The following is a 21,890-nucleotide window of genomic DNA, read 5'->3' as shown; positions in this document are numbered from 1 at the left end:
TGAGAATGAGGTGATATGGGTAATCTAACCTTGTATCTACCCTAGGTTTCACGAGAATGGGTGTTCACAAAGTAATTTTCACAATAATCATCATCAGGTGACTTCACATGGGCATGAGGAGGTTCTTCACATTCCCAAAATCTCTTAAGGGTGGAATCAAGAGCTGGTTCCATCCCTACAAACATTGAGATGCAGTCTTGGGCTGAGGTTCCAACAGGATGAGATTCTGGGCATTCGCCAATAAGTACCCAACCAAACGTAGATTCCAATACCACTGGCAATTCAGCTCCCAGCTCTAAGCGTCCACTCATACAACTGCGGGCGTAGACGTCAGCTCCCAGAAGGATATCAATAGGTGCAGGCATGTCAAAGTTAGGATCCGCGAGGGGGAGAAAGAGCCCAATTTGGTACGAATACTTGAGCTAATTTCAACACGGGGCAAGTCATTAGTAATCTTTGACACAATGAACAATGAATGATTTATCTCAAAAAGTGACTGTGCTACTGACATCATCCTGCAATCTATCACGCCCTTTAAATGTACAGCACTGGTGGACAAGCCAGAAATGCGTTCAACAACCCTTCGCCTGGGTAACAACAACAGTTGAGATGCTGATTCAGTGATGAACGATGCTTGTGCTGCGTTATCTAACAGGCACCTCATGACATGAGATTTACCATCAGCACCATAGACCCTAACCAATGCAGTGGCAAGGAGGACCGTTGTCCAAAATTCATCAGCAGAAATACCTACAAATTGTGTATCTGTCAATTCTTTGTTAGATGACATTTGAGGTTGATCTAAACCATCAGAGCCCTGAAAATGTAGCAGTGTGTGATGCCTTTGTGCACACTTTGCACATGTATTCGGTGATGAACATTCTGCCAGCCTATGAGCGATACCCAGGCAATTAAAACATAACCTATTATCCCTAGCTATTTGCTGTCTTTCCTTTGATGAGGCATCCAGAAAGTGAGGACAGGTATAGATTGTGTGTGTGGTTTGTTTGCATAGTATGCATGATCTGGCTGAGCTGGATGAATTTGAAACAAACACTGACTTCTGAGAATTTATGTTAGGTGGCTTATTTTGTGCGACAGTTGTCTTATGTGACGTACCAGGTTGCAAATATTTCGACCCGACATCAAGGGCAGAGTCCATTTTAATTGATTCCTTTTTCAGAAATTCCATCAATTCTATCACTTCAGGGAGAGAGTCATTATCCTTGTTAATAGCATGTTCAAATTTTGTACGCAGGGATATATCCAATTTTTTCATCAAGATAACTAACAGAACAGGATTTTTCTGAGTGATACTAAGCCTAGTGCATCCAATGCTCGTGCATTTTCATTGAAAACAGTGACAAAGTTAGACAGTGATTTTAAATGTGAAGAATTGACAGTGGGTAATTCAAGAATCATATTTATGTACATGGTGGCCAGCTTTCTCTTATTTTGATATTGAGATGTCAACAACTCCCATGCAATAGCGTAGTTTTCGCTAGTAATGGGTAGATTCTTTACAAGTTGAGCAGAATCACTTGTGAGGCATCCCACAAGGTATTGAAATTTTTCAACATCGGCTAATGCCTGATTATCGTGTATGGTAGCCTGATACAACTGTGAGAATGTAGGCCAATCCTCCCACTTGCCAGAGAACATGGGCAGATTGAGTTTTGGCAATTTCACATTCATGTGGGACACAACAGCAGTGGGGGCCACAAGGTCAACATGGTTAGCTAGGAATGCAATAGTCACCGAACGGGTATCTGACACTAGGTCAGAAAAATCATTATGGAATGCAAAAAACACATTTTCATCATAGTCTGCAGGCATTTGTTCTTGTTGAAGAAACCGACCGTACAAAGTCTTTTCAATCTCACAAATTTGCTCAGTGAAAACTTGCAGTTCATGGACCATAGCCATTGTAACATTCGGTGTGGTTGCAATAACTTTCACTCGGGACTGTATGTGCTTAATCTTAGATTCGTGCAGCTTAGCGCTGACCGAAAACATTGCGAACCTCATCGTGCTGGCGGCAGAGAACAAAACAGCAACAACAACAACAACAAAAAAAAAAAACAAAGAGAAGAACTTCACGATTCAAACGGTAACAAAGTAGGTTTCGGCAGAAGAGAGTGAACCACAAAGACAAGCACGAAAACACTGGACCTAACGAATGTATTGTAGCCTGCCCTCACGATTCAACACCAAAAATAAGACAAGAAACGACCTTACAAGTTCTCCATTTCTCCTTAGCCCACAATGTGGCGAGACATGACTTAAGATGCCGACGCAGGATGGTTTCACACACACATATACGCACAAACACAAAACGACGAGACGAGGAACCAAAAAAAAAAAAATTAAGTGAGTACAAAACTCTGGCTACTAGGGGTGATAATTCGGCCCGGAGGACCAAAAACTATTATACAAATTCATGTTCCACGAGGCAAAAAGTTCCGGAGGACCACGCACGCATAAACCGCCAATTGTCGGCCATCTTGATGCACTGAATCACACACTAGGTTTTAATTTTTTGTTACGTCTGACCAGGATAGCCACACCACAGAAGTTAGAAAACGAAATTTCTTAACATACAATATCAAACAGTATCCTTTTACTACCAGGCGTGTCTTGAATCTGTTTGTAGTTCCGCCAGGTTCCCTCTTCATTTTAAATACCCACTTACATCCGATGACCTTTTGGTTGTCAGGTTTGTTCACTAATTCCCATGCGTTGTTGTCCAGTAACGACTTGAGTTCATTATTCATAGCAGCAAGCCATTCTTTCCTGAATTCCCCATTCAAGGCTTCTTCTACATTCCTGGGTTCAGGTATATTTTCTTTCTTGCTCGACATTGCCTGATACATGAGGTGATCTGGAAAATGTTTCTTTTGCCTGTATCGGACAGTATGTCTTGGTTCCATTTCTCCAGGTTTGATGAATTTTCTTGCACATTTTCTGTTTCTGCAAGGTTATCCCAGCCTAGGAAGTCACTATCTGCATCAGATGAGTCCCCTGTTTCAAGCTTATACTCATAAACTTCATCATTTTTCACGATAGGGACGCTGTTTTTAATTGTTTGCAGTGGGATGAATTCAGATGTGCTGGTTTCATCCTGATGGTCCATGGTCTTGTCTTTCCTTCCATAGTAACTTGAATGCTCTAGGAATTCAACATCTCTCGTTTTTATCACCCGTGATGGCTTCCTAGGGTCAAGAAGGCGGTATCCTTTAGAATATTCACAGTAGCCAATAAAAACCAGTTCTCTGCTTTTGGCATCCCACTTTGTTCGCTTCTCCTTGGGCATGTGCATATATGTTCTGCATCCAAACACACGCAGGTGACTAAGGTCCACTTTCTTCCCTGTCCACAGCTCCAGCCCAAAGTTCCTTGGGGCAGTTGGCATCCTGCATCATGCTACGAGCCTTTTCACAAATTGATCTGTTGGCACGTTCTGCCACCCAATTCTGCTCTGGCGAATATGGAACTGTGGTCTGATGTCTGATTCCATTTGCTTTCAGAAAATTAGTCAAATTGTTTGTATATTCTCGTCTATTGTTGGTTCTTAGTATCTTGATTTGGAGCCCAGTTTCCTTCTCAACTTGCAGCTTAAACTCCACAAATATATCCTTCACTTGGGATTTGTATTTTTAGGAAATATACAAATATTTTCCGAGAGAAATCGTCAACAAATATCAGCATGTATTTTGCTCCATTGTAGGACTCCTCACTCATGGGGCCACACAGGTCACTATGAATTAACTCAAGTTTCTGAGAGCTTTTTCTAGCTAGGTTACTTCGGAATGGTTTTCTGCACTGTTTACCTTCAATACAAGGCATACATGGTTCAACTCCTCCCCCAGAGATCTTGATACCAGTTGCCAAACCATCTTTTAGTTCACGCATACCTTTTAGATTGAGGTGACTCAGTCTACGATGCCATATTTCATGTGTATCGGATACAATTACCATTATATTTTGGCATTCAGATTCATGTTTTTGGGCCATATGGATACACTTATCTAGTCTGTATAGCCCTCCCACATTTGTAGAACTTAATTCGAAATTCCCTTGGATCTTACAATTGTTATTGTGGTATATTTCACACCCCTTTTGCGAAAAAACTACAATCAGGTCCTTCTCTACCATCTTTGATACAGATAACAGATTTGTGGATAACTGCGGTACAAGCATTGCATCTTGGATTATTCTTTTTGTGTTATTTATACTAATTGCAATATCACCGGTGCTGAGAACATGAACCCTTTCGTTGTTAGTTACAGATATTTCCAGATTATCCTTTTGTTTAAAATTGCTTAACCATGTCTTCTTATTAGTCATGTGACCTGTTGCTCCAGAATCTATGTACCATGCATTCTCCACTGTACTCACCCCCAGCGCTGTAAACAGAAGAGGTACCTCTGGCCTGAATGGTGGTGCAGTGCTGTTGTCATCCTTCACATAGTTGGCCTGATTTGGACAGTTCATTTTTATGTGGCCAAATCTGTTGCACCCATAACAGTGAATTTTACTTCTGGCACCCTTTGCGCTAAATTTTTCTTTTTTCTTGGATACTAGGACTGCTTCTGCATTACCTCCGTAGCCACTGCTTCTTCTGAGGTCCTCTTGAAGCAGTTTCATGCGAAACAACTCTGAAGTAACCTCAATCCCTGAATTTTCTAAAGCCATTCTTAATGGTGTGAATTCCTCAGGGAGTCCCCGAAACATCACTACAGCAACCAATTCATCGTCCAGACCCTTTACTGTGTCTTGTAACTTCTGAGCTGTAACTAAGATTGCAGTGATATAATCTTGCATGCCACAGTGGTTTTCTAATCTCTGGTCCAATAGATGATCTAATAAGCCAATGCATCGCTCCAAACCTTTGTCTTCAAAAACTTTTGCTAGCTCATTCCATGCATCTTTGGGTTTTTCAGCATTTCTTACATATGGGTACAGGTGGGGATCCACATGTAAGCAGATCAAAGAAAGGGCCTCCATTTCTTTATCCTGGTCAGGTTTTTGTGTTGCCTCATATGCTTCCCCAGTTGCATATGTCCATAACTTTTCACGCATTAACAACATTTTAATGCCAAATTTCCAGTCGTTATAGTCGTCTATACCGTTTAGTTTGTTTACAATCGGCATATTTCCGCTGCGAGTTTGCAAACTATTTCGATGCATCATGATGCAACAAACGTATGCTATATATATGCCAAAGAGAGACAAACTACAGAACACTGGTGTAAATAATAACTGTATTTGTATTAGTTTTTCGCGCAAACATGTTGTACATAACCGCACTCCCGCATGTTCACGATTAACGATCTCGTGCGTCACATGCCACTGTGAGTTTCTTCACTTGTATTCACAAAACATTATTCCCGATTTATGCCCATTTTTGTGCATGTCCTGGGCCCATAACCTGTTAGATTTTCATAAGGATAGACTGGATATAACATTGCATCTTTTTACTACACAACGCTTTTACATCATGTAAACATAACAGTACACTACTGTTCCCGCTTCCGGTGCAGTTTTACCAACTGCTGCTTGATAAAAAAAAACAACAATGAAGGCTCAACTCACTTTAAAAAAGAAAGAGGAGATGTTTTAATTGCAGTGAATAAACACAAATATTTATAAGTTCAACCAATTGAGAAATATGATTTACCATGAACTGAAACTGTGTGGTTAGGAATTAAAATATCCCCTGCACACTTTCTTACTTATGATAATATTTATTAACTTCTAGAGCATATCTAAACTTTTTAGAGATTCATAAAGTCAAAGTAGATACCTGTGAAATAACTTAGTGATTATCCTGAGATTCCTAATTTCCCTGTGGAGACCCGTCAACTAAATTTAGACTTTTAATGGCTAAATTTAGAATGTTTTCAAGTGATGTAGCATAAATAATTCAATTTATCATATAGCATATTTACTTTTATTTTCCCCTGAACAAAACTAACAACTGTGTGGTTTTTGTTTGAAAAACCAAATTGTGTTTTAGTTTCCACCACACAGCCACACTGCTTTATGACATTCGCCCTGCCATCTGAGCCAGTCTGGGTGTGGGTGGCCACAACGCACATTCCTGTGAGTGAGCTCGGGGCTCACTTGGGCCAGCGCGGCCTAAGGTAATAAGTAGGGACATGCAAATTTCGCATTTACGATAAAACGAATTTTTACGCGAAATTCGTAAGTTTAACACGAATAACCTCACTTTTACATAATTTCTGATACCGCGATTTTTTTTTGCGAAATCGTTTGTTTACCACGAATAACCATACTTTCCCGCCATTTGGTAACTTAAAAAAAAGTAAATAAATAGCCGTTGTCACCACTGATAACACCATCAACGTAAAGACTACACTTGCCAATGTTTACGTTTCATTATTTATTTGATACGACGCGTTCTTGGCGAACAGCACTCGTGCACTAAACGCTCATGTCTCGAAGGCACGTTTACAGAGTCAAAGAGTAATGTACGGCCATTTTGATGGATATTTTGTGCGTTACAGCGCTTGTGTCGCGAAGCAAATTATAAATTATGCACAACTGTTCGGCTGTATCCGAATACTGGCCTAATGGATCCCTTAGCTAAGGGATCCACTAAAAGTGCATCGTAGTGGACGCGGCCATCTTTGTGTTGAATCCGAATTCTCACAAGGGATGCCGATGCATCCCTTCACGCATCCACTAATTCGAGATTTCTAGGGATGCGACACTCGCATCCACTAACGCGTCCCTACATCCATTAGCTTCGGAATTGGGTTTTATTTTGTTTGTGTATAATATTACTTCAGATTTTCAGCAAAATATTTGTTTAAAACATTATAAGCGAAAGTGATAACTTAAACAGAGACAAATGAAGACGTTAATAAATATAATAAAAATACGAATTTAAACTTAAAGGATAATTCAAAACTCATAAGTATTTTTAAAGTTTACAATTTATAAAATGTATTTTATTTGGATCGCTAAAATATATAACATACACGTTACATTATTTTTTTAATTGGTAGGTATTTATTATTTACGTTTTGCTGAATATTCGTAGATATCCCTACACAAAATGGCTGCGTGAACATTAGTACGACTGACAGTCAACAGGTGGTGCTAGTAGTAAAAGTATTCGGATACTATCCATCCATTAGAAATGCGTCCTCTACATTGTGGCTGCATTTGCTAAGGGATGTAGGGATGTGTGTGCTAAGGACGCATCCCTATGTATTCGGATACAGCCTTCATCTTGCATGTACTATGGACTGTGCAAACTGTTTTAATTTTGTATTCTTACAGTAAACAAACTTAACAATTACGTTTTATGTTTAAGAATGATAATTTTTGTTTAAAAATGTTGTATAAAGTGCAACTATTTTATAAAAACTGTAGTTTGTGATAGAAAACGTCTTCATATTTCTCAGCATAGGTTTGAAAGTGTAAAATATGCCGAAACCTCAAGCAATCACCAAACTTCGTGAGCGAGAATTTCGTGATAGTGGATTATATGCGAGGGTAAATACGTAGTTGGGCGATATGTGTTAAAATTTTTTTTTAAATCCGAAAATACATTAAAACGAGGCTAGAAGACTGGAGCTATCCAAACGCTCATATTTTGCATAGTGAGCTTACCAAGGTGCAGCGCAACTTTGGAAACATGAAGGAGTGCATTTTTTTGACGAAACAAAACAAGTTTTGGACCACATGAACACCACGAAAGCAGCTGCTGTGAAAATAAGTGTAGTGCAAGTGTCTACAAAATCTCTGGTGAAGCTTACCAGCTTGATGGCTACAGATCCAAGCAGACTTGACTTTGAAACACTGACTGTCTTTAATCCAAAAAATATTTTGATTACGGACATGAGCCCTATTTTGCTTGCTAAGTTGTGTAAAGTTTCTACTCTGAAAGAAATGGACCGCCAGTAGCTGATCACCGGTTTTGGAGAGTTAAAACAGATAGTTGAGAAACAAATGAAGGAAAGCAGTGTGGATGTAGTGAAGGCACTTCAAGTTTTAAAACTTTCACAACCTGAATTTTCTGACAAGTGCCTGGAAGCAGTGTGGATGTTGTGTGCAAACGTTGATTCGGAACACTTCTTGTTACAATACAATAATGTTCTCACTGACAAGAGAACTCTTAATTTGAAACAAGAAAATTGAGCTACAATGGCTATTTTTTCATTTGAAAGTTAAATGTTGTGTCAAAGTACTTTGGTTCTGAAATTATTGGGTTGACTTAATTTAGAATCTGAATTCTTAAACTTGTGTCTTTTTAATCTATATTTGTGTAATTTTAATTTATAATGTTTCAATTGATGGTGCAATTATATTACAATGTTCTCTTCATATTTCTTACACTTGAAATTGTAAAAATAAAAAATAAATAATAACACCGATTTTAAGGGAAAATGACACCACTTTTCATCACAAAATAAACACACCTTTTGCATGTCTCTAGTAATAAGTTGTGATCTCAGATGTAACTTCATATAGGCTCACTGGTAACAAGCTGGTAGGTATGGGCTTACTCTGGAAGGACATTTTTAGCATCCTAATGTAATCAGTACATGTTTTGTTAGTCGAGTTTGACAGTTGGAGTGACTTAGTATTAAGAGTGTAATTTTAAGCCAGTAGCTTTAAGTTTTTGTTTAGTTTTAATTTGAATATATGATAGGTTAATTTAAGTCATTTAAGTTTAGTTTAAGGTAATTTAAAAGCTGTAGGTTAATAAGCACTTCTAGAGATTTACGATCGTAGATTTAACTTTGTTTATTTGGGCGTGTTGATTCTTCGGTGCTTCGATTCCACCGATTCTGCCAGGAATCGGAACCGTCGAGTCTTCCGCCAAGTTTCAAGGAATCGTATTGTATTTAGTATGGTACTAAGCACTCTCAATAATTTAGAAAAAAAAATCCTGAATCAAACCAGCGATTCCTGCTAAAATTACCGTATTTTTCGGCCAGAATATTGTCACAATATTTACGTAACTCACCTTGCACTTTGATTTTAAAATTCGGTAAATTACGTAATAGTTATCTTATATCTAGGGATGGGAAAACCAATTCCCAATTTCATCGATACCTACAGATTCTACTTAAATAATCGAGAATCGATGATAAAAGTCGATTCCCGCATGTAGCAAAAAAAAAATCATTTCACAACATTGCAAATCTGTCACATACAATTATTTAACGACTCTTTGAGTGGGGTTATGACTGACTAGACGCATATATAACAGTCATATTTCCCCAAATAAACAATATCTAAAACTTGGGTCGATGTTATACACAAGTCAAAGTACAAAAATTATTTATATATAAATTATCACTGTGTATTAGTAGGGGCCTGTTCTTTTCGCGATCGCGATTAAACGACGATAAACGTGAAATCACCGTAAAATACAGTTTTTACGCGAAATCGCCACAACACAGCGTTTTTCCACGAAATTTAGTATTAAAACGTGAAATCGCAATGTTTTTACGGGAAATTTAAATACTGGGTAAAAGACTTGTCTCGTCACTGGTAAACAAACACCGCAACATGGCCGCCATTGAACATTAATCATAAATGCACTAAAGCAAACAAAAGCTTACACACGCTCACGTTATAATGTTAAACCCAAAAATATACTGTTAAAATACGCAAAACTACGGCGTTTTTTTTCCGGCATAATGTTTGGATAGATATAACAAACAGGCAAAGTTTTAAAGCCTACGAACACCGCTCGGGGCACTGACGTCAGCTTGGAACAGCGACACCAAATAAATACAAAAGCAAGCAGATGATTGGGCGAACGGTGTTTGGAACAGCCTTACGTGAGTGGCCATACCACGTTAGCCGGGGGCGCTGGCATATTCAGTGAAACCTCGTTTATTCGTTCCCGTATTGTAGAATTTCCCGGTTTTATTGTTCAATGTCCGTGGTCCCGAAAAAATCCCGCAAGAACAATGTTAAAAAAATCCAGTTTCCATCGTTTACGAATATTTTTTAACCCGGTTTAACGGGTTGAACTTTACAGGCTTTTTACCGATTTCACATTCAAATTCCCGAGAAATATTCCAGTTTACGCGTGTCTACACGACACGCAATACCAATATTTACATATGGCGGCCATTACTAAAAGAAAACGAATAAAGTGAGCATGATGCTGTTGCTAACAGGTTCACCAACTTCGATAAAACAACAGACGAAAGCTAACGCTCGCACGATAGTTCTTGCTTTGTGCGATAATCGACACAACCGTGGTCGATATACTGTACATACTAGCCCAACATAAACACGTTTCTATTTAGCGGCAGTGAAATCCTGCGAGAAACATAGACGAAATTGTTCATCCTAGCGTTTCCGTGGCTGGCCGTATATGCGCGAGATTTTCTTTGTTTACGGTAAATTAGCTTTACGCATTTAACTCTAATGCACGTGTGAAATTTGTAAAGGTTCATTGATATGTATCGGCCTACAAAAGAGGTTAAAACCATTAAAGAGCGTTTAGAAATTATAAATGCCGTTGTAAAAAATACAGGCGAAAACGGGTTGATTTGGCAAAGCGCTATGGTATTCCTCCATCGACTCTTAATTCTATCTTCGCTAGAAGAAATGAGATTCGGAAACAAGCAAGTCAGTTCGGCCAGTCTTCAAAAAAACGGAAAATGGCAAGACAGTCGAAATACAGTGAGCTTGAGAAAGTTTTGTTTTCTTGGTTCCAGCAAGTTCGGGCATCAAACATCCCAGTGGATGGCACATTTTGTTCATTTAAAAAATTAAGGAAGTAGTGAAACCCCTTATTTACGTTACCGTTATTTACGTTTTCCCGTTATTTGCACTATATTCAGGTCCCGTTTGATTCCCATTTAATCCAATACAATACTTTCACGCGAATTACGTCTCAAAAATCTAATCCATCCCGCTATTTACATCACGTAACAACGATAGTAGGCCTAAAAACATTGTGAAAAACGTAACTTTTATAGTCGGCAGTGAACATTTTAAATCGCAAAATAAACATATTTTATAACATGAAAAGTTGCTTTTATTTCTAAACATATAATAATTTAAGCCTAGGCGTGTAAAAGTCCGAGTAATTATAGCAGGAGGCAATCTAAAATGTACTCGGGAAAAACGTAAACTCACGAATGTATAAACGTTCTGTTACTATATTTATGTCACAACTTAGCCGAAATACTGGTACGAGACATAAACCTCACTAGATAAAATGAGCGGAGTCTTGGTAACTGTTTTAAACGTATTTTATAATTTCGGAAGTATTGTACAGTTGACGCATATTTTTTAAACTAACCATTTATATCTGGGGATCGTAAATAATTAATTATTGGTATCAAGAAATCAAGGTGAACGTAAACTTGAACACGTCACGGCAGCGAGAAAACTGGTGCGTATACCAATAAACTGGTATTAGAACTGGACAAAACTGGTACACGGGAGGTGGAGCTTATATTTTTTTCCGCTAAGCTCGCATCTATTGGCTGACTGCTGATGGAACGTCACGAGTCTGGGCGGAGCGTTGAGTGAGTTATACTGCGCATGCGCAGCTCAGACAACAGAGAGAGCCAGCCGGCGGGTACGTCGCGCTATAACAGCTGATTGTGTACAATGACCTTTCTCCGCGCACGGCGCGCTATTGACGGTAAATGTCCAATTTGCGGCCCTTTTATTTAAAATTTTTTTATTGTGGTGCAATGCGTATGTGTAATGTAGCCCGCATTTGTTATGAACGCTGCAGGATGCGACTGTATTTTAATTAACTTTAACGTATTTCTTACTTTTCCCTTTATTTACACTTTCCCGCTTTTTACACTTTTTTACTTTGTCCCCATGAAAAGTGTATATACAGTGTGCTCCTGGTGTCAGTTTATGGAAATACCTAACTGATTCACTGAAAGTTTTTGCAATACAGTCAAACCTCTATCTATCGAACTCGCATGTATCGATTGTCCGTGTTTATCGTATACTTTCTACGGTCCCGGCAAAATTGCCATACAACTAAGGTTAAAAAAGTCCGCTTGTACCGATGTTCGAATTATCGTTTTGTCCGCATTGATCGTACAAAATATGTGGTCCCGTCACAATAAATTATAATAGATGATCGTTTAACCATAAAGATTTTGCAGAAATAACCATATCTTAGAAAGAAACCGTCATAAAAACAATAACGATAGTATACAGTAGTAAAAATCACCTTAAATCTGCAGCCAAGTAATGGAGCACGTAACTAAATATGAAGAAAAGACAAATGAACAACAACCTGCGAAGAATTATGGATGATGTACCATAACTACAGTACAAACCCAATTGTTATCCTAAGATAATTACCATAAAAAGAACTAAAGATTCTTTGTCGATACCATAATTACTGCAGAAGCACGATAGCTACCACATTTGCACTACAGTTACCGTAACAACCGAGATGTATATTTACCGTGACGGTAATGTATTTATTTATGACATTAAAATTAAAGAACATTATTGAAAAAAAGGATGTTAAATTTTTATATGTACGTTTGGCACATGTTGCGAAGAAATAATGCGATCTGAAAGAATGCAGTACTACTACGAAAAGTGAAATGGGTAATCGTGGATTTTTAGGTTATGGCAGTCTCTCTTGTTTTTCAGTAATATCGGCCGAAAATTAACAAGCGTATCGGAAGTCGGCAGAAATGCCGATTCAACTAAATATTGGCAAAATCGGCTTCTTCAGTACAGCTCTACATTTGATGACATGAGTAAACATATTTCAGACTTCAGGATATTGAAAAAGACTTTAATTTCCATGTAAATTTATTGTGCGTATGTTTTTTTTTTTTGCAAGTGTAAATTGAATTAAGTAAAATACTTCCATTTTTATTTATTTTTCAACTGATTAACTTTAATGATAAGTAACTGATATATTTCTGACACTAATTTTGAGGTTGTAATATTTTTAAAAAATTCTTAGAGTGAAGTCCACATCTATTGAATGTCCGCATCTACTGAATTTTTTTGTTGGTCCCCTGAAAAACGATAGATAGAGGTTTGACTGTAGTACATACATTGTGCATTTGTAACTTTAGAGTGTGTTCCCACATTGTAGGATTTCCTGGATTATCCGTTTTTTACTCATGGTCCATTGGAAAACGGATAATTAGGGTTTCACTGTAGTTGGAACAGCGTCGTAGTATCAAGCAGATTATCGGGCGAACCAGGTACCAGGCTCTGTACTTCGTCACCCAGCCGTACGGGGCAGCACAAGCATTTTAAATCGCGCCAAAAAGCGGAAAAATGTAAACAAACATTCATTTTCGAATGGTGTGACGATGATGATTAGTTGGTCAGTGTTTTATAGATTTTGTTGGGTCGTTACCACAACGCCGAAATAACAACGAATGAATTTGTGTTTCTTAAATGTAACTTAACGCCGAAATACCACAATCAAGTACAACACTTTCATTTGCAAGTTCTCTAGTTGTTCCTTAATTTTGTTACTGTTTCATTTCACAAATTTTTTAGTTAATTTGTACCCTTCTCTAAGTTAGGCAAGTTGTATGAACGAAAATAATTTATACTGCTCAAGGAAAGCTTAAATTTTTTTTTATAGTTTATTCCGTATTGCAAAACAAATTTTAGATTAGTTAGACCTATTGACATATGAACCATTAACTTCTAATGATGTAAACATTTATATGAGTTAATGTTAATAACTTAGTTGTGTACTCAAATTTGATAAATATGAATTTATGATGTATGCTACATCATATATGTATTGAAAGCTGAAAAAAAAATGTTGCAAATATAATTAGAATTATTTAATATTAAGTTAACTAGGTGAGTATTGAGTATCGAGAATCGAAGGATTTTTTAAGGAATCGATAATCGGGTATCGGAATCAAAAATTTTGGAATCGTCCCATCCCTACGTTATATCAAATTTATATTGGTTGCAGTTTCAGCTTATACAATTAAATTATAAAAGTCGTTAGGATCAAATGAAATATTTGTTTTACAAACTCTAGAATCATAACCGTGTTTTAACTTATTTAGTGTTGAATTACACAATACGTAAAGAAAGGAAAAGAAACAAATTACGAATACATCATCTCATCTAGCCGAGTTCGTTATACTTTAACGTTGTAAACAGCTAACAGAGAGTGCAACACAACAAAAGCAATACATACTATCTATCGTAATTTCTTTTGTTTGAAGCTTTAAAATGGTTAAAATTGGGTTAAAACACGTAATACATCCCGGTATTATTATTTAATATAATAATATATTTAACTAGTATGTCTGATTAATTAACTTTTTTTCTTTGCTTCACACATAGATGGTACATTTTGACGCGGCTGAGGACTTACTGCATGAGATGAAACACGAAAGCCTCCATATTATCGAATACTTTATGTTGTAGGGATGGGTAGTTCGCGAACTACCAGTTCATTTGGAACTGTTCTGACGAGCGAACTAGGTGACTAGTTCGTTGTTACCAAAAACAATCGTTCTTTCGTTCTTTGCGTGTTTCTCTTCTCCTACTATGTTTGGTCCTTACTGCGCATGCGCGAAAGATCCCTAGGTGACTAGTTCATCCTGGGACCGCTACTGCTCTGATACAAATATATCGGATACTTGTAACTAGGTACATTACTGTATCAGTATAAGGTTGGAACAGATACCGAAAATTGCTGTAACTGCTGTAACAACCCACCTCTATTCCTTGGACCGCTACTGCTCTGATACAAACGTATCAGATACTTGTAACTAGGTACATTACTGTATCAGTATCAGGTTGGAACAGAAACCGAAAATTGCTGTAACAACCCACCTCTACTAGTTCGCTGTTACCAAAAACAATCGTTCTTTCGTTCTTTGCGTGTTTCTCGTATCCTACTCTGTTTGGTCCTTACTGCGCATGCGCGAAAGATAAACACCCCCCCCCCCCCACCCCGCTCAACAAACCACTGTCACCCAATATGCCACGTCTTTCTTTCTTGCTTTCTACCCTCTCTTACGTTTGTTCTTTATTTGGTCTCGCTTCGTCAGTTCCAAGCAGAGACGTTCCAAGTACTGATCTGAACTACGAAGACCAAAGAGAAAGGGAGTACATATACACACTGAACTAGCTAGTTCAAAGACATAGATAGTTCACACAGTAAGTTTATTTAATTGTGTAGTTAGGCTGTCGGTCATTATTTTCGTTTCGTTCTTTCTTGCGCAATGATGTATCGTTTGACGATCGTGAACTCTTAATTTTTATCTAATATATTGGCATTAAAAAACGTGTCACGTAAATAAGTGTAATTACGTTAAATTTCAGATAGCCTATACAATCTGAAATTAAACTTTAATTACACATAGACCACACATTACAAAACTACACTAAAATTTAAAGAAACATAATAAAATTTACCTAATACGAAAAAAATCAGCTTAGGTTGTCACAGATGAGAAAACACTATACTATTATTTTGTTTTGTACACATGTGAAAATAAGCACTTTACTTGCAGAAAATAAATTAATACACATTCAAAAATTTAAGAAGTGTGTGAAAGAAAAACAATATATGATAGTCGCTCATTTGTAATGGGAGATATTGTTTACAAGCATCGGATTACTGTGTGCCTCTTTTATTTATAGAAAAAGAAATGACCATAAAACAAAAAGTCTGTAACGAATGTGTTGGTGTCATGTATGGAATATTTTGTTTAAACATTGGAAACCGCGATACAGTCCGCGACCGATGTAGTTCAATAGAACGGTTCCTAAAGAACTAGTCTTTGAAGTGACTAGTTCCGAACGAACTAGTTCTTTCCAAAGAACTATATTTCCCATCCCTATTATGTTGTAACCTCACTTTTTTTTCTATTAACAAGCATGGTTTCAATCACTATTTTTCAAGATATCAGGTCAGTTTATTTCTTCTATAGTATAGTACACGTATTTCTGTGATAGTACAGTACACGTATTTCTGTGATGTATATAACTTGTTTTTGCAGGAACACACATGAAACGGTGTATTAGAAATAAAAAATCATGTCTGAAGTGTGGAAACATTTTACAATCTACCCGTTCAATGACAAATTTGCAGTATGCAATTTATTGTAACACGAAAATATCTCGTGGGCCAACAAAGACCACAACCAACCTATTAAAACATTTTCGGACTCAACATAAGTATCTTGCTTTGGGGGACTCCAGTGAATGTGTGGATGGAACCGAAGCCACTTCTAAGTGTGAACCAGAATGTTCAACAGCTGCTGAACCATCTATAAGTACCACCTGTTCTGCATCATCCATTTCCACTGTTCTTTCTGGTCCAACACAACCAAAAATAAGTAAGAAATCTGCAAGCTTTGTGCAAAGTACTTTTCCAGCATTGTTTGATGCAAAGAGCAAATTCAAGCCTGGAGATGCCAGAGCAGCAGCGATCACAAGACTGATAGGTGAAATGATGTGCATAGACAGTCAGCCTTTCAGTGTTGTAGAGAATAAAGGATTCTGTCGGTTAGTTTCCAAGTTGGAACCCAGATATAACATTCCAAGTAGAAAGACATTTGCAAACAGGATTATACCCGAAATGTATAATACAGTAAAACCTTTTTGTTGCGACCCCATTTATTGCGACCACTTCTCTATTACAACCCAATTTCGAGGAACCATGAAAAAATTGCCGAAAATACGAAGTAAATCGGACAGAAAATAAGTTTCTTGTGGTGAGTAGCGTGTTACTGCGTTTCTCTTGCCGAGTGCTGTACTGCCGTAGGCAGCGCATATCTAAAAATAGATACCACTTCCTGTCGACCGCTGTCAGCTCTTATCAACCCCCATTCCACGTCCCTTTGCCGGCAGGGTGCAGATAAAGGTTTTTGTGGCAACGTGATTACGTTTAGCTTTTTGCGAGTGTCTAGTGTGGTACACAGTTAAGGCAAAACTACCTGCTGGATTTCTCTTGATTTTGATTACTATTGGTTGACAATGTTTGCTTAGATTTTGAAGTCCGATTTGGTATGTTTTCTGGCTTGAATTTGTGAACTATTGTTGATGACTTATGCAGGTTTCTTCTTCTTTTTTTTTCCGATTTTGTGTATTATGACTTAATAAATAAAATACCATTAAATATTAATTACTATTAATGCAACGCAGGAAAAACCCTCCGGCCGCAGCGTGTGAACATGGTAGTCGGCCGCTCTCTCGCCCTTTCTCACCCTCTACCCGTACCGTGCGCTGCGGCCTATCTCGGATGCTGCTTGTACTTGTTAACAATCACGTTATCTGCTTCATTTTAACAAGGAGAGTAAAAATATATTAAAACTGTCAGCAAATTGATAAAATCTTTATGTGTCCCCAAAACAGGGCACAACACTGGCCCGCCAGTTGTTTTCATTCAAAACGTGGCTAAAGAACTTGTATGGATCAGGCAGAAAAAATCCGGCAATACGTGTAGGTTATAAGGAATCTTGTTAAGAATTGAGATGTTATGTTTTTCGAGTAGATATACACAGCGACCGACTAGATGCACGCCCGCCTCGACTTGTTTTCACGCATTGGGCCGTTTTAAATGCTTTGTTTGGTGACAGTAGCTTGATTTTATTCGGTATATTCCTTTTCATAGGAGCCTTGCTATTAAAATACAATTATATTTAGTTTGAAAGCTTGCAAATTCCTTGCCATAGATGACTGAACTCGAACTTGGTGTGAAAAGTGACATATTTTGACATACTTTTTTTTTGGACGTGTTTGTTGGGAGGGAGGGTCCGAAAATATTTACAACGCTCATACCCCTCCCTCACCGCTTTAGTACCCCATTCATAAAAGCCAAATTTTACGGGAGAAGGGAGGGTGAAAAGAGCATTTTCTCACTGAAGGTTTTTCAAAGGGGAGCGAAGTTGGGGTGTTATAAGGGAGGACACTAGATGGTTTGTGTGTCTGGGAGGGATGATGTTAACAAGAGGGGAGGGAGGTGAGCTTATGCGTCATGAAGCCGCTGCCGCCAGCCAGCCAAGCGAGCTTCGTGTGCGCCCACTTGAGTTGCAGAACCTACCGCTGCCATATTTTTAAAGGATATGTCCCATTATTTTTTTTTGTTATTCTTACATGAACATTATTGGAAGTATTAAAGCAGACACAAAAATGTGCCGTGTGTTAAAATTAACAGTTTTTAATGATCTTTAATTTTTATTTTTTTTTATTTTTTTCTGATTTTCACATTTTGGTCAAAATGTCCAATTTTTTGACGGTTCCCAAGAATGTCTTCGTAAAATCACTGCTTCGTTTAATCTGGGGTTCGTGACATCGGGGTTCTAATGTATTTAACTACGGCAAGCAAGAAATCGTACATGTAAACTAACCAGTAAAAATAAACTGTCTTTGGACATATTTTCTTTAGAGGTGGCCTGTAGGGCGACGGACTTGTCATGAAGGTTGAAGTGGGTTTAAAGCAAAGCCGTCTAGCATTGTGAGTGACAGCATCCTGCCATTGTACGGCGAGTAGCGGTTTGGGAGGGAGCGGGGTTGAAATCAACTGAAAATTTCGGAAAACATCTATTACAACCCCCCCCCCCCCCCCCCCCCACCTATTACGACCCTATTCCTGGTAACTGTGAGTGGTCGTTTCAGAGACGTTTGACTGTACTGAGAAGGAGATAGTGATAGGGCAACTGAAAGATATTGAGTTCATTGGTGTTACCACAAACATGTGGACTTCAACAGCAAATATTGATTACATGAGTGTTACTGTGCACTATATGGATAACGATTTCAATACCAAAGGCTTGTGCATTGAAGTTATTCCATTCAATGAAATAAGCCACACAAAGGAACATCTGTGTAGTTTCACCACACAAACTTTGCAGGAGTGGGGCTTAAAAGAAAAAGTGACTGCGATTGTCAGAGACAATGCTCGTAACATCAGTGCAGGGCTGGAAATGTCTGAATTTCAGCATGTATCATGCTTTGCACACACCCTTCAGCTTGTTTTAAAGGATGGCTTTTTCTCCAACAAGACTGTTGCAAATCTAACAGCAACATGCAGAAGAATTGTTGGATTTTTCAAGCACTCTTCAAAACCATGTTAAGTTTTAATTAAGTGCCAGAAAACAGTTGTCGTACCAGAGCATCGACTTGTTCAAGATGAACCAAAGAGGTGGAATTCATCGCTCCACATGTTTAAAAGACCTAATGAGCAGAAGTTAGCTATTCTTTTAGCAGCGGCAGAACTGAATCTACCTTGTGAATTATCTGCTTCTGATTGGAAACTTCTGGAAAACACAATTGCTGTGCTGCAGATTTTCGATTCAGCCACACTGGAAGTCAGTTCAGCCAGTGCAAGTGTGTCAGAGGTAAGGCTAATTTTTGTTTTTAATTTAACTTAACATAATTATATTTCAATCTGCGAAATATAGCTACTTTCACATCACTTCTTCTAAAGAAATATAATAAATGAATTGGTAGGTGTAGAGAATTGCAAGTACCTGCAACTATAGGGTGCTCTTCTATAGTTATCTCCTCCTTCACTTGTTGCTTGCACAGAGTGTAGTCCTGGCTGGCAGAGGAACTGCGGGGTTCTGGCTGCCAGCTATCTTCACACTGCACCACAACCACCAGCCATGTCACCCCAGCACCTGACGACTTAGCACACCAGCCGATATTAGTAATATTAGTAGTACACTGTTACACTACAAGACTACTAGCATGTCTGTCAATATTAGTTACACACTACAAGAATACTAGTACACCTGACAACAAGAGTCGTACACTAAAAGTCTAACTGAATATTTGCCAATATAATTTGTACACTACAAGACTATTAGAAAATCTGCCAATATGACTGGTACACTACATAACTACTCGCAAAACTGTCAATATGCTGATATAGTTTGTATTATTTCAAAAAAGGAGAGAGGTTAAAAAAATCTTCAAAAGACACCAATGAAGGGGAATTTGAAAGAATTAGGTGGAGTAGGTAGTGTGGGATTTTTACCCACTAAAAACAATCCTCTCTCTTCTAACCCTCGCCATGAGCAGAGGGCGGCCAGACTGGAAACCGTGATCGCATTACTTCAGTCTGAAACCGAATTGAAGGTATTTCGGTCGTTGAATGTGATAGGAACACAGACTCTTCTGTTTCGTTGGCTGCCTGTCCAGGCTTTATCCACGATGTTGAGTACCTGTTCAATGGCAGTTATTGTTGAACGGCCTTTCCTGAAGCCGTGCTGGTTGTCAGCAAGCCCACCTGTGATAGTTATTCGGGTTTTGAGGAGATTTTCGAGCAGTTTACCAGCTACGTCCAACATGCATAGAGGTCTGTATGATGATGACAGGATTGGTGGTCCCTTGCCCTTATCTATTAGCACAAGGTGTTGATGCTTCCATCTCTTGCTGAAACTTCCAGTGGAAAGACAGGCATTATAAATACAGTAGACTCTCGTTATAAAGTACATCAATAAAGCCTCAACTTTTATACTTAGTAATGAAAATACTTTATTCTGAAAGTCTATATACAGTAGAATCTCGTTATAGCGAGCACGGTAATAGCGAGAACACGGCTATAACGAGGTCTTTTTGAGGAATTTACGGCGTGGTCGCTTGAAGCGCGCTTTTGTTATTTGTCTGCTTTATCTCCACCCCTCTCGCTCGCCACTAGACATCTTGCCGTTGACGCCTGTCACATTCTTCAGCCGTGCAGTCGCCACCTAAGTGCGTGGCTTTAAAAATAGAATCCCATCCTTTCTTTCTTTTATCAAACTTCCGTTAGTTATCTGTGCCGTGTGTAGACAAAGTTTGAGATTGGAACAGAAACAACGTAAGAAAGTATTATTTACAAATTAGAAATATGTATGTTTTTGTTTTTATAATCGCGTATTTTCACGTTTTTTTGGTTGTTATTTTAAAAGAGATATTATTAAAAAGCCGCTCTAATGAGATTTAATTGTTTCTTGGTTAACAAAAACTATTAATTATCAAATATTGTTAATTGTTTATATTCTATTTATTATTATTTACGCGACGTCACACTGTACGCGTACGCAATACGACTGGATTCGTTGCTGCAACATAACATAGCATGTTATGCGGTATCAGAAGTAACGAGTAACGTAACGATAGTAACGAGTACTAATTGTTATAGTAACGAATACATACGGGTACACATTTTTTCGTTACTTTTACACCTCTAGTAGGCACTACCGTATTTATTTCCGAATCGCTAGGGCAGTTTTCTTGTAACTTTTGTTTCGGTCAGTTGTTGTGGTATCTGTCCGGGAAAGGGGTGGTGATGGTTTGAGTTTAATCCCAAATTTATTTTCTAAAAAAGTTGATAGGTTTCTTTAAATAAAAAAAGTATAGTTTTCCAGCGACTATTACGTTTGAGGCGTACGTGCGTTGCCGCAGCCGCACTCCTGCTTTTTTGTAAGGAATTAAATCGTCGCACTACACTAGCACCACCTGTTAGCAACATCCCGAACCAACATGGCCGCTAGCAGACAGCCCGCGTCAATAGATAGCAGGACAATGCTGTGTCGGCCGCGGGCCAAGATGCTATACTTACGTGGCGTGGCAGGGTATTCTGGTTATTTTGACGCAATCTGTGATCGCATCCGTACTTATGGGGTATCGTTTTAAAGAGAATTCACACATCTGCTCACAGAAATTAATATTTCGTTAATATTACCTGTTATTTTCCAATTATACAGGTTTAAACACAATTTTTATGCTATTTTCGGTTAATTTTTATTTTTTGGGGGCCAAAATTTGTCCAATTCGGTTATAGCGAGGACACGGTTATAGCAAGGATCAAACCCGGAACCGTGACACCTCGCTATAACGGGACTCTAGTGTATTTACCTTTAAAATGTAGTACCTATTTTTGAATTTTTAAAAATTAATTAGTAGAG

The 21,890-nt window shown here is 38.2% G+C and overlaps 1 protein-coding gene across 15 annotated transcripts in view; it reads right to left on the bottom strand.

The window, feature by feature from the left end:
* LOC134541313 (oocyte zinc finger protein XlCOF6-like) overlaps positions 1–21,890 on the bottom strand; it is a 258,945-nt gene that overhangs the window by 213,182 nt on the left and 23,873 nt on the right. For 10 of the 15 annotated variants that reach the window (XM_063384699.1, XM_063384689.1, XM_063384711.1 and 7 more), the window contains exon 5: positions 19,470–19,626. The exons of 1 other annotated variant lie outside the window; for it this stretch is intronic. In XM_063384699.1, the coding sequence (XP_063240769.1) occupies positions 19,470–19,626 (157 nt within the window). Of the gene's footprint in view, positions 1–17,054; positions 19,627–20,165; positions 20,869–21,890 lie in introns of those variants that run through there. 4 more of the 15 variants (XM_063384690.1, XM_063384701.1, XM_063384693.1 and 1 more) reach the window with 3 other exon arrangements.

This window comes from Bacillus rossius, chromosome 18 (assembly GCF_032445375.1).
Source record: "Bacillus rossius redtenbacheri isolate Brsri chromosome 18, Brsri_v3, whole genome shotgun sequence".
Taxonomy (NCBI): Eukaryota; Metazoa; Arthropoda; class Insecta; order Phasmatodea; family Bacillidae; genus Bacillus; species Bacillus rossius.
This window is presented reverse-complemented; position numbering and strand designations above follow the sequence as displayed.